Source organism: Marmota monax, unplaced genomic scaffold (genome assembly GCF_021218885.2).
Source record: "Marmota monax isolate L192 unplaced genomic scaffold, Marmota_monax_Labrador192_F-V1.1 WCK01_AAM20220418_F8-fsc00015, whole genome shotgun sequence".
Lineage (NCBI taxonomy): Eukaryota > Metazoa > Chordata > Mammalia > Rodentia > Sciuridae > Marmota > Marmota monax.
This window is the reverse complement of record NW_026692194.1, coordinates 22619301-22633367: the sequence shown is the minus strand read 5'-3', so window position 1 is coordinate 22633367 and position 14067 is coordinate 22619301. Positions and strand designations below refer to the sequence as shown.

The 14067-nt window shown below is 33.9% G+C and overlaps 1 protein-coding gene across 1 annotated transcript in view; it reads left to right on the top strand.

The window, feature by feature from the left end:
• Dync2li1 (dynein cytoplasmic 2 light intermediate chain 1) overlaps positions 1–14067 on the top strand; it is a 28820-nt gene that overhangs the window by 4688 nt on the left and 10065 nt on the right. Inside the window, exons 3-8 of the mRNA XM_046425102.2 lie at positions 1472–1506; positions 4351–4420; positions 6980–7068; positions 10918–11104; positions 12137–12205; positions 12781–12858. Of these exons, the coding sequence (XP_046281058.1) occupies positions 1472–1506; positions 4351–4420; positions 6980–7068; positions 10918–11104; positions 12137–12205; positions 12781–12858 (528 nt within the window). The remainder of the gene's footprint in view (positions 1–1471; positions 1507–4350; positions 4421–6979; positions 7069–10917; positions 11105–12136; positions 12206–12780; positions 12859–14067) is intronic.

The following is a 14067-nucleotide window of genomic DNA, read 5'->3' as shown; positions in this document are numbered from 1 at the left end:
TACCACTGAGCCACAACCCCAGACCAAAGTACATTTCCTACTGTGAAGGAACTTGGGTACTAAATACTTGCATAGCAATGACAATACCAGGAGACAAATGCTATGGTGAAAAACAGGAAGTACATTACATTTTAGGTAATGTAGTCTTCAATTATTTAAAATTTTTAAAATAAACTACATATGATACATGTTCAGTATAGGAAAATTAGGAAATTCTGATTTTCTTTAAAAAATAAATTACCTGCAAATTCATCAGCTAGGAACAATCATTATTAACACAGTTATGTCCCTCTAAATTTATTTATTTGTGTTTATTTCTCTCAATATGTGTGTGTATATCTCTTCCCACATATTGGGAAAAGATTTTTAACTGAAAACAGGGTCATGTTGATTTATTATGTGTGCCTTACCATGTAAGTATATTTCTACATTGTCATTGCTAATAGCTGCATATTTTCCCAGTATGTGAATTACCATAGTCAATTTAGGCAGTCCCCTATTTTGGGACATCTAAGTTGTCCTAGCTTTATAGTTGAGTATAATACCAGTCAATAAATACCTTTATATATATATATACATATATATACATATGTATGTATGTATATATATATATATATATATACACACACACTCATATATATGTGTGTGTATATATATATATATATATATATATATATATATATATATAGTGGGTTTTTGGCAATCCATGGTATTCCAAACTATTTTCCTTGGTGCCCAGGGTTTCCTCCAGCAGAGCTTTCCCTGCTGTTCCTTTTTTGTCTGTTTTCTTACAAAGGATCATTTGTTTAAAAAAAAAAAAAATTCTTACTATATACACACACACACACACACACACACAGATTCAAACCACTGATCTGGTCTCTGGATAAGATTAAGGTTAAGTTTCATGGTTAGTGGCAAAGATTGGCCGGCACTTATATTTCCTGACTCCTAAAAAGAATTTAAAATAAGTACATCCTTTAGAATTAAAACAAACGAAGTGTTCTAACCCAGTGTCTGAATTGCCTACTTAGAACATATTTGCAACATGTCCTTTATTTGTATGTTATCTTTTTTTAAATTTCCACTTCAATAATTGGAATGAAAACATTTTAGAAGACACTAATCATCAGCTTAACCAGTAATTAGCATTGTTGAGTAGAGAGAAAATTTAAGACAGCTGCCAAGTTGACCACTAAAGTGAGGTATGATTTGCTAATATTTGTCATCTGTGGGGCTTTGTAATTATAATAATAGCAGTGTAGTTACACTGTGATGGAAAGTTGACAGTTAACTTTTTCTACTTATCAAACTATAGAACAATTCTGAAAGTTTCTAGTTTCCAGGTAATTTATCATTCAAATGATTTTTTTAAAAAAAAAAAAGCTATTTTGAGCTGCAATTATGAATACTAATAAAATTTTACATACGGATGACATTAATACAGTATTCTTTCTCTTTGAATTTCCAGGGGAAGACTACTATTATTCTAAGGTGTCTTGACAGGTAAGTGTTATGTTAACCTTTAGACTACATTTATGCTTATTCTAGTTGTACAAGGCAAGTTCAGTTCTAACTTTACACAGAAGGAGAATGATTTTGAAACCCAAACAAAATATTTTTTTTGGGGGGGTGGGTACCAGAGATTAAACTCAAGGGCACTCAACTGCTGAACCACCGCAGCCCTGTTTTGTATTTTATTTAGAGACAGGGTTCACTGAGTTGCTTAGTGACTTGCTGTTGCTGAGGCTGGCTTTGAACTTGCGATCCTCCTGTCTCAACTTCCTGAGCTGCTGGGATTACAGGCTTGTGCCACCACGCCAGTACAAAATATTTAATTATTAATGCGTTCTCAGTATAACTTATAAGAGCCCCTTTAGGGATAAAAATGATGACAAGCCAAAAAATATACTATTGATACTAAATTTTCCTATTTGAGGGAGAAATGTTATCATAATTACCCAGCCTACAATAGTACCTACATTCTTTTTGGCTATGCTGCTTTGGTATTGAAGTTATTTTTACTGTACTTAATATATGATTATTTGAACAATAATTGTAATCTCTGAGTTTCTCAGGGATACTTTTTATTAGTTTTATTGATTCTTTTTAGTTATACACGAAAATAGAATCCTTTTTTCCTTTTTTTTGTTGTTCTAATTAGTTGTACATGACAGCAGAATGCATTTTGACACATTGCACACAAATGAGCACAACTTCTCATTCCAATTGTCATAGTTATAAAAGCATGGAATATATCTTGTTCTAATTCAGTCCTCAGTACTTCTCGTCCCTTTCCCTTCCTTCCATCTCCTGTTTGCTTCCTTCTATTGATCTTTCTGCCATTTACCAAGAGTTATTTTTTAAATTAATTTCTTGTGGATGTTTATGATGGTGAAATTCACTGTGGTATCTTCATATATATACATAGGAATGTTATGTCAGTTTCATTCCACTGTCTTTCCTTATCCCATCTCTCCTCCTTTCCCTTCATTCCCCTTTGTCTACTCCATAAATGGGGGTGGGTGGTAAAAAAGAAGCTCAGGGATAAATTTTGAAACACAATTTTGGTTCTTAAACTATACATTTTTCCAATTGTTTTATACCCTTCCTAACCTCTTATACTGTAGAAGCATGTCATCAGATTGAGATTGGGGATTCAGAGTGGTAGAATTGAAGGAAACTGATAAGGAGAAATCTCCCTATCGATTTTAGAAGATATTTTTCTATTCCTTTCAATCTAATGTATGTTTTTTTCTAACTCTCAAAAAAACATCAAAAGAGATAGGATTTGGTCTTTAGGATCAAGAAACATTATGTGTTTGAAAAATATTATAAATACAAATAGTAGAATCCTGTCTTCAGATAAATCCTTTCACCAGCAAAATTGTTTCTTAGAAGAAGCTGTTCAGACTCATACCTATGTCATCATACAAGGTCTAGGAATCATGATTCTTCTTAGGTCACATTCCTAGATGTTTTTCATAGTAAATAAATCATCTGATACACATTAGTGAAATATTATAAACTACTACATTGAATTGAAAAACATTAATTTCAATTCCTTGATAGAAAAAGGACAATTTTCCAGCTGGGCACTGTGGCTCATACCTATAGTCCCAGTGGCTCAGGAGGCTGAGGCAGGAGGATCAAGAGTTCAAAGCCAGCCTCAGCAACTTATCAAGGCACTTAGCAACTAAGTGAGACCCTGTCTCTAAATAAAATATAAAAAGGGCTGGGGATGTGGCCCAGTGGTTAAACACCCCTGGGTTCAATCCTCAGTACCAAAAAAAGAAAAAAGACAATTTTCCAAATTGTAGGTTGAATATCAGATTTTATAACTTTTGTCTTAAAAGCAGCATTTTTGCTTCATGAAAGGAGATTTCTGCCAGGAAATATAACTAAATATAAAGATATACATGGGTAAAATTAAAATATTTAGTAAATATACAAATCACAAATTTAAAAATTGGATGTTTTTGTTGTTGTTCTCTAAACTAAAAATATATTTTTTATCAATATTGTTCAACCTTGAAAAGGAAAGAAATCCTGCCACATGCTACAACATGGATGAACCTTAAGAACATTTTGCTAAGTGAAATAAGCTAGTCACCTAAAGACAAAAACTATCTGATTTCACTTACATGTGATATCTAGAGTAGTCAAACTCACAGAAACAGAAAATAGAATGGTGGTTACCAGGGACTCAGGGAGTGAAAATGAGAATTGTTGATTTCTGGGTGTGCAGTTTCAGGTTTGCAAGAGGAGAAGTTCTGGAGATTGGTTGCACAACAATATGAATATAATTTATATTATTGACTCTTCACTTAAAAATGGTAAAGATGATTAATTTTATTTTATGCATTTTAACTAATAAAAACTAACTAAATAAAATAATACTATAAAATGGTTTATCAGGCAATATAAACTATAATATAGATAGTTTATCAAATAATATTTTCCAAATCATTTGTTAATATTCATTAAATTGATAGTGACTAGATCCTTTGTTCCCTACACCAAAGCAGTGCTTCCTACATGGCCTAGACATGAAGAGCTTGTGCCCCAACATGACCTTTGACACTGTCAGCCCCATTGCCTACTCTGCTTATCTCAACAGGGGCTGCCACAACATTCAGATGTTATTTTTCACTTCTGCAGCTGCCACTTAAATCCACTAAGATGATTTTTGAAAGGCTTCTTTATTTCTTATATAAAAATTATTAATTTCTACTTCAATGGTGTTATTCGAGGTAACTATTTATGAAGTTTTTAGGAGGAACCATAAGATGATAGCATAAGAAACTAATGCCGTCCATTATGGTAATACCATCTGCCTTCATTATGTAGGGATGAGCCAGCAAAACCAACCTTAGCTTTGGAATATACGTATGGAAGAAGAGCAAAAGGACATAACACAGTGAGTATTTTTTTAAGTGACATCACTGTGCCATTGGTGGGGAGGAAGTAATGATGCCAACTTGGTTTTATCTTTTCTATCTACAATAAGTAAACATTCCTATTTGTATGTGTCCTGGCTATGTACTGTTAAACTTCAAATGTACTTTAGCTGCTATGAAGCTGGTCCAAACTGAAAATATTTTAGCCTTCTCATTTGTTATGTGTTAAAATGCTAAAATAAAATTTCTTTGCAACTTTATTGTACAGTTCTTTGGCCTACTTGTATTAATGTGTCAATGTGACTTTTTCTTTCTTTGCCTCTGTTTTTTTCTCTCTCTCTACATATGGGGAATTGAACCCAGGGGTGCTTTACCACTGAGCTACTTTCTGGCCCTTTCTTTTTTTACTCTGAGACAGAGTCTCAAATTACTGATTCTGGCTTCTAACCTTTGATCCTCCTACCTCAGCCTCCTGGGGAGCTGGGATTACAAATGTGCTCCTCCATGCCTAGCAAGTTTTTCTGTTTTTCAAATGAGAATAATATTGTGAGTATAAAAATATGCTAAATGATGGGTATGACCCGTGAATTGTTCATGAAATATACTCTTCAAAAATATAAATTATTAGCATTCAAAAACAAATACAGGGTGAGGAATGTAGTTCAATGATACAAAACTTACCTGGTATGCTGGGTTCAATCCCCAGCACCACCAAAAAAAAAAAAAACTTGGCAGTACTATAGGTACTATATAATACCTAATTGATTGTATTGCTATTTTTCACTTCTTTTAAGGGTCTCTTCAGAGGAATGTTACAAACTTATTCAGGATAGAGGGAGAGCTTATTATAATATGTTTTGGGGGGAAATTCCTAAGTAGAATCTCTTTTGGAGTTCTCTCATGAAAAGGGGTCACGTCTTAAATAAAGTTAGGTCTATGGAAGAAAAATCTAGAGCAGGGTCCCACTATTCCCTTAACAAAACTGGATCTAGTCCAAATATTTGCTCATTAGACAAAGCACAAAGAATCAGAACTGTCTGCTATTGCTTCCTGGATCCACCAACAAAAGTTGACTATTAAAACTGAAATTAAAAAGAAAAGGGAAAGTAATCTATAGAGATGAAGGTTTTTGTGATTCATATGAATTGTAACATGAATGATAAGCCTAGAAATATAATCATCCTTTTCATTGGAAACATTGAAACCACTTTCATAAGCTTAACTTTTGAGAAGAGTTCTAAAAACTCCCTTTATCAAAATTGTGCATCGAGGGAGATTTTCCAATGATAAATGATTTTCTCCACAAACTTTAATGATTCAAATATCAACACAGTAAGACAACTTTAGAGATTATGAATTGAAAATTTATCAAAATGCAAAATAATATATATTCATCTAAAACTTGCTTTATTGACCATCTACTCTTCATGGTAGCAGATACATAAAAACCCATAGGATTCTTTTTCACTTTTTTCCCCCCTCTAAACCTTGTACCATAGTGTGGGACATTTCTGTTTTTATTATGAAAACTTCATGTCTTTCTCAGATTTAATATTCCTCAAGAATTCTAAACAAATGCTCTTTGCCCCTTAAACAGTTTTGATGGCCTGAAGACTCCTCAACTTCAAGGCAGAAACGGAGATGTCATTAGCTAGCAATTTAGGAAGGTGCTTATATGGTGGAAAGTCTTATTTTCAAATTACTTGGTTGCCCAGCCCTGTCAATCCCCTGCTAGTTTATGAAAAGCAGAAAAGCTAAACCCTCATCTGGTCCCGCCATCTGTAATTGCTGTCATCAGTGGCACTTGTCAGATTCCCCTTAGAAATCAGGTCTAGCCTCTGCTGATGCTTTTGCTCAGGTCATCTTCATCTTCAGGCAAGACAGCCATGTGTCTGTCCCTTTTCCTCAAGTCTTATCTGTATGTGTAATTCATTTTGTGAGATTCTGTCTTCCTAATGAGGATATTTCCTATTCAGCTATTTTATTTCTATCTGGAATACCAAATATATTCAACTGGTTAATTTTATTTAAAATTTAAGTGTATATTACATGTGATATTTGCAAGATTAGAGCACCAAGTATGTCTTCTATTAGGGTATTACCAGAATTGGCATTTATGTACACATAGACAACTTGTTCTTAATGTTTCATCTTTCTTCTTTGAATTTTTTTTTTTTTTTTTTTTTTGTACTAGGGATTGAACTCAGGGGCACTTGACCACTGAGCCACATCCCCAGCCCTATTTTGTATTTTATTTAGAGACAGGGTCTCACTGAGTGGCTTAGTGCCTTGCTGTTGCTGAGGCTGGCTTTGAACTTGTGATCCTCCTGCCTCAGCCTCCCGAGCCACTGGGATTACAGGTGTGTGCCACTGCACCCAGCTCCTCTTTGTTCTTTGGATAGAAGCTATGGTGCATTTTGAGGGATGGGATAGAGAAAGGAGAGTTTCCATTGCCAAGAAAGGATTGATTGAGGACTGCAATATTTTGTATCTGTAATTAATACAGGTAGGTGCTAATGAAGTATAAGAAGCACTTAATATTCAAAAAATAAAAAACTTTATTCAAAAATTTTTTTCAGCCAAAAGATATTGCTCACTTTTGGGAACTAGGTGGAGGAACTTCTTTATTGGACTTAATCAGCATACCAATCACAAGTGACACCTTACGGTAAGCAAGCCAGCTCCAAGAAGTGTTGTGAGCACACAGGAATGGCCACAACATGAATGTGAGTAGGCTTTTGTGAGTCATGATTTTGAGGGACACTTTTGTTTTGCTGAAGGTTTGTGCCTACTTCGTTTTTATGAACTTGAACTATAATGCTTCCAAAAGAGGTTTTGAAAGAAACAAGGCCCTGGCCTGCGCTGGAGTGAGATGGCTGGCATCCTCACTGGTGCTGTATTTTGCAAGCCTGCTACCAACAACAACAAAAATATGTCAAACAATACTTGGACAATGAGTTCATTTGCAAAAATAAATTTGAAAAGCTTAATTCTTTTCATTATTCATCTCAAAGTGAGTTAATTCAGCTCTGAGCTTTTTCTTCCGCTGGTAGTATAAATGTATCCTGAATGTAATGCAGACTAACATTGTTGAGCTTCATCTAAAGGAAGACTGTTGCAGGAGAAAGTCTCTCAGCTTGCTGACCTTAAAGAACTAGAATCTAGGGGAAAACCTCAAAACTCTTGGTGGTGTTTTCCTGACAATGACTCCCACATGTTGGCCAAATCAGATGTGGAAAATTGTGACATTGTTCACAATGTTCCTGGGAATTGATCTTAGCCAAGAGAAACACATTTTTAAAAAATCTGAAATATCTTATTCTTGTCAGAGATTAACACAAACCATTACTGCTGCCTGGACCAGATACAAAGGGCTTGGAAAGTATTTGTTCCATTTCAGGCATTAAGAGCCTTAGAGTATGGAATTATTTTTTATTAACAGGACAATTGTTTTTCCAGAGCAGGCTGGATACAGATAATGTTGACTTTATTTGCCCAGAGATTTTTTTCTTTTGGTGAAATATAGTTTACTTTCTGTTGCTTATTACAAAGGTAATGTATACACATATAGAAAACTTAAGAGAAATACTGAAAGATACAAAGTAAGAAAACCCAGAATTGCATAGAAAATAACCACTGTTAACATGGTGAGCTATGTCTTCCAGACTTTTCAGTGTTTGTAAATTTATATGCGATCCTGAGAATAGAACCCAGTGACTCACACATGCTAGGAAAGCACTCTGCCACCGTGCCACAGCCCCAGCTCCTAACTACATTGTTTTTCATTTGCCTTTCTTTCACAGAGTTAGGCAGAGCTTCCAGGGAATTAGAAGAGTTCCTGGTGGCTAAGAAGATGTGGTGAGGGTAGGAAGGGGCTGAACCAACTCAAGCTGCCATTTTGCCTGGCAGAGGTTGAAAGGATGGAAACACAGAGGCCTGCTCTTCCCTGTGTTGTCACTTGGCTTGGTTCTGACCCCAACTTGTTAAATCACCTCCTCTTCTCTAGACCCAAGACCCTTTCCTGATGGGCTTGTGGAAATTCTGGGTTCTACAGGAAATGAAGTCATTCCACAGCTTCTTTATAACCTCACTTTGTGAGATCTCGACCTTCCTTTCCCTAGAACTCTAGGGCAGCTGGAACCCATTTTAGGAGAGAGAAAGGGTCAGGGTTATATTGAATAGAGGGAAAGGGAATCATAGGCCTGGAACCAAAGTGGGTTGCTTAATGGTCAAAGAATTCATAGAAAACATTTCACTCTTAATGTAGTTGCTAATCTCAGAGCATTTTTTGACTGGAATTAGTTTGACACATGATTTCTTTTTATTGGACAGAGCCCAGCAACTTGAGAAAATAATATATTGCCAAATGCTATTAGATACTGTTTATCTTTGAAATAACTGCTCATATAATTATAAATGTATTGAACATTTCCATAGACTTCAGATAATTTATAATAGAAAATTTCCTGTGGTCTGATTCCCTGGTGTTTGTTGTTGTTTAAATTTTAGCTGCCATCTGCTATGAAATAAGTTAAAAGTAACATAAGTATTTCCAAAGTAGTGGAAATAAGAATTTTAATCTTGGAAAAAATTGAGCAATCCATTTACCTTTGTTTTGAAACAAAGTTATTTTTAATTTAAAAAAAAGCATATGTTTATGTTACATACATTTTACTACAATAAAAAGTTAACTATAGTCAATATTTTTTTCAAATATAACCATACTAAAACCCTGAAAATAAAATTAGTTTTTTTTACTACTAAAAACCTGTGTTTATTATAGTATTTTATCATCACACAAAACTGTTTATGAGCTTATTAAATTGACATAAAAATGATTGGCTGGACAGTATAATAACAGTGATTTTATAGAAAAATTTGATAATTAATGTCTAAGAGACTATTTTCTGAGTTTAGAACAACTGCACAGAATATAGTTATTGTTTTGCACAAATTACACAAAATAACTGGTTTGCTTGACCTAAGCAAAAATAACTAAGTAACATATAATTTCTTGCTATGACTCCTAGAAGAATGTTAGCCATATTGATCAAGAATATGCCTGCATACTTATTATGAGCATTTTCTAAAATACTCCTAGGTTTATGTATGTTTGGTTTTTAATGTAACAAATTATTCATAACATAAAATTTACATTTTAGTCATTTTAGGTGTATAATTTGGTCATATTATGTTTGTTCACATTGTTGTGCAGCCATCACCACCATCCATCTCTAGACATTTTCATCAACCCAAACTGAAGCTCTCTATCTATTAAACAATAGGTCCCTATTTTCCCCTCCTCCAATCCTTGCAAGCATCATTCTACTTTCTATGATTCGTTCATATTGTATTGCCTGTGTCAGAATTCCTTCCTATTAAAGATTGACTAATATTCCATTATAGGTATATACTGCATTTTTTTATCCATTTGTTTAACTTGTTCACTGGAAAATTATAGCAATTTAATAAAACCTCAGTTAGAGCAAAACAAGGAAGAAGATTTCTTATGTCTTCTTGTTAGACATCTGCTGTGATTGTTATGGCATATTACACCACAGACCTTTGGGTTGTTTCTAGTATGTGACAATTGTGGATGATGCTGCTGTGAACATTGGTATGCAAATATTTGTCCAAATTCTAGCTTCCAGTATTTGGATATATACCCAGATGGAATTGCTGAATTATATGCTAATTCTGTTTAATTTTTTGAGGTGCTGCCATTGCTGTTTTCCACATAAGCTACACCATTATATATTCCCACCAGCAATGCATGAGAGCTCCAGTTTTTCTATATCCTCAGCAATACTTATTATGTTGAGGTTTCTGTATTCTCATTGTGGTTTGGGTTTACATTTTCCTAATAATTAATGATATTGAATATCTTTTCAGGTGCTTATTGGCCCATTTTTTAAGTGTGTGTTTTTTGGTTGATTAGTTTAGATTTATATTTCATGGGCATGATAGAATACAAATGCATGCAGTGATGGTGGTGGTCTATCTTGTGGTCACAGGTGTGCTTTCAGAGAGGCAGAATGGTATAGCAGGAAGACATGTAATTTTATATCTATGAATTCATGCCTCAGACTTCAGATCCATAAATGGACATGCTAATGTCTTCTAGAAAGGATTGTTGAAAAGATTAAATAAATTGGGTGTTTCCTAGCAAGGCCCATCAATGAATCTATTTCCTTCTTCTTCACCACTCTTAGTCATGTTTTTGCATTCCTTCTTTGGAGCACACAGTAAAATCTGATCTAAACGTGGCATTGTTGGGTCCAATTGCTGGCAGCATCTCTATTTGCACTTCATGCCACTACCAATTTAACACTGAAATATCATTAGAGAAAAACATTGGAATTCAGAAGACTAAAATTCATATTTTTTTGTCTTAGAATAATGCTATTTTTTTCTTCAGCTATAGTATTGTTATTCTTATATAATTTTCAGTACACTAGGATTTCAAATGGTCATTATTTTGAGTCTTTTTTTTTTAAGGATGTTTTTCTTTCTTTAGGACATTTTCTATTGTTCTTGTTTTGGATCTTTCAAAGCCGAATGACCTTTGGCCCACTATGGAAAATCTGCTGAAAGCCACAAAAAGCCATGTTGATAAAGTGATAATGAAATTGGGAAAGACAAATTCTAAAGCAGCTTCTGAATTGAGGCAGAAAATGTGGAGTAATATGCCAAAGGACCATCCAGTGAGTTGCTGTGGGTTTATTCCTGGAATCCTAAGTCCCATAACATAGTGAAGATAGCATCACAAACAACTTCTTTAGATTTTTATGCATGACTTGAAATTCATTTGATGTAAATGAATTTGTTCACTGGAAAATTATAGCAATTTAATAAAACCTCAGTTAGAGCAAAACAAGGAAGAAGATTTCTTATGTCTTCTTGTTAGACATCTGCTGTGATTGTTATGGCATATTACACCAGTCAAAAGAAATCGAGTTTTAAAGTAGTAGTTTGATATTGATTTTATAATCTCTGTAAAGTGAAGATAAAAAACAGACTGTGCAAAAGTCACCTGGCAAAGACTAGGTGAAGCTTCCAATTTAAGCAAGAAGTAGAGTTACAACAGTTTTCATCATCATTCTATACTTTACATTTATTTAGTGTCTGTCACATATTCAGTATCTTTTGATTATCCGACAACCAATTAAATCACAAAGTTGCTATAATGGTAATACGGATTCTCTAAATACAATTCTAAGTATCATCATCTAGAAAACTAGAAGCAGCATTTTCTATTGCTCAGAGTTTATATGCCTGTGTCAACACAAAATAGAAAAAAGATTCCTAAAGGTGATGTGTTGCATAAGAAAACAAAAGGGCAGAACATGCAGGTGCTGAGGTTGTTGCTCAGCGGTAGAGTGCTCGCCTAGCATGTGCAAAGCCCTGGGTTCGATCCTCAGCACCACAAAAAAATGAATAAATAAAATAAAGGTATTGTGTCCAACTACAACTAAAAAAAATAAATAAAAATTTTTAAAAGGGCAGAACATGCAAAAGAATAAATATCATAGTACTTAAGGGAATTGCTGTTTCTCATTTAATTCTTAAGAAATACAGCTTAGTAAGTGAAGATAATATTGGAACAGATTCTATAGCAAGCAAAATGAACATCTATGAAGAAACTGAAAATGGTATTCTTTTGGAAGTCAATCGAAATTTCTGAGCACATAGCAAGTAATATTTATAACGAATTAATCAAATGCATTTATTAACAGGATCGTGAATTAATTGACCCATTTCCAATACCTCTGGTCATAATTGGAAGTAAATATGATATTTTTCAGGTAATCTCTCCCAATTCCAACTGTTTGTTATACACTCAGAGCTGTGCTTGCTTAATGGGGGAGAGGGAAAAATAATGATGAAATTAAAAAAAATAGCTCTGGGAGGGGTAGTTTAAGGAGTCATACATCTTAAGATTTTGGAAAAGAAAATGTAGTTAGAGAAAATAAATATAGTGGCTAGAATGGGGATACGAAAGATTTAAAAAACGAGTCTTCAACCCACTGAGAGATAGGACTACTTTCCAACTTTTAAATTAAAGGAAGTAGAAAATTAGTTTCTTCTTATCTGTGCTTGTCAGAGAATCCTTAGGGTATTCTGCACTATAAAATGTGTGCTTATATCTGAATTCTATTGAGCTAAGTGTTTAAACAAAGAAAAGATCTGAGAGCTGTAGCTCTAGAAGGCTGCAGCTGATAGAAACAAATATCAAGGTGAGGAATCCTACCCCTCAGGGTGGATTTTAAATAAAAAGAAAGAAAGAATCTACCTCTGATTTAATAATTTGCTCTTCCTGTTACAGATATTTAGTTCTCTCAACTTGTTTTTTTTTCTTTTTAATAAATGATTTTTATAGGATTTTGACTCTGAGAAGAGAAAAGTAATATGCAAGACACTTCGATTTGTTGCACATTATTATGGAGCATCATTAATGGTTTGTATATTTCCTACCCTTTGGGCTTGAATGGTGTGTATCCAATTTGGAAAAATTAGCACCTTGATGCACAGCTATGAACAATAAACACTTTGCCTAAGATACTTCATCCCCTCCCTTCCTGTTGCTACTGCCAAAGACCTCTACATACAGAGTGTTGGGTAGTGTCAGAACACACTCAGCTGTATGGCCTCCCCTCTGTTTGAAGCAAAAGTTCTAAATTGCTTATAGCCATAAATCCCAATAAGTTTTAAGAGATAAATTGGCTGTGTGTTTATTCATTTTTAGTTTCCATTAAGAATTAGAATCTCTATGCCCTTTAAAAAATTTAGCAATGTTATTTTTTGAGTTAAAAAAAAAAGTGCTGTTTGTTGTAGAAGTTAAAAACATGAACTCTGAAATCATCTAATGTTACCTGGGTTCAAATCTCAGGGTGACCATTTACTAGTCATGTGCTTTTAGGTAAGTCACTTAATTTCACTTAAGCCTCACTTTCCTCTGGGGTAAAATGGATAAAAATGTACCTTTTTCATAGAATTCTTGTGAGTATTAACAGAGGGAATACACATGCAATATCTAGCACAAGGCCTGGAACAAAGTATTACTCAATAAGTATTGGTTGTTGTAATTACTGTTATCATTATCTTCCATGGCACAATCAAATTTTGCTGGAAATCTTTTAAAGAAAAGGTCTGGTTGGGGATGTGGCTTGATGGCAGAGCACTTGCCTAACACATCTCTCTTCCCTTCAAATCAAAGTTTTCAGAGCAACTTAGACACCAGGGTCTAGCCCTTTGCTTTCATGGCTAGACTGTTATGACTGAGAATATATATTTTATTATATACACAATAGACTTTAAATTTTAATTTTTCAGAACATTCCAAATATGTTTTATTAGATGTTTTCTTAAAATCACCTAATGTTTGAACAGTATTTATTTGAATTGTATTTACTTATTTATTAAGTTGAACAGTATTTGCTTATATCTTAATTGACAGATTAATTTGGAAATGTTTAGTACTATTTAGAAAAAAAATCAGTATAGACAATTTACTCAAAATATGATAGAACTTTCTAATACTTCCATTATCTAAAAATGAAATGAATTGCTTTGGGAAATAATGAGGCTGTTTTAGATAAGGTGATTGATTTAGCAGCTGAAGGAGTTGAGTTAAACTTTTAATGTTCTCCAAATCCTAATCTCTATG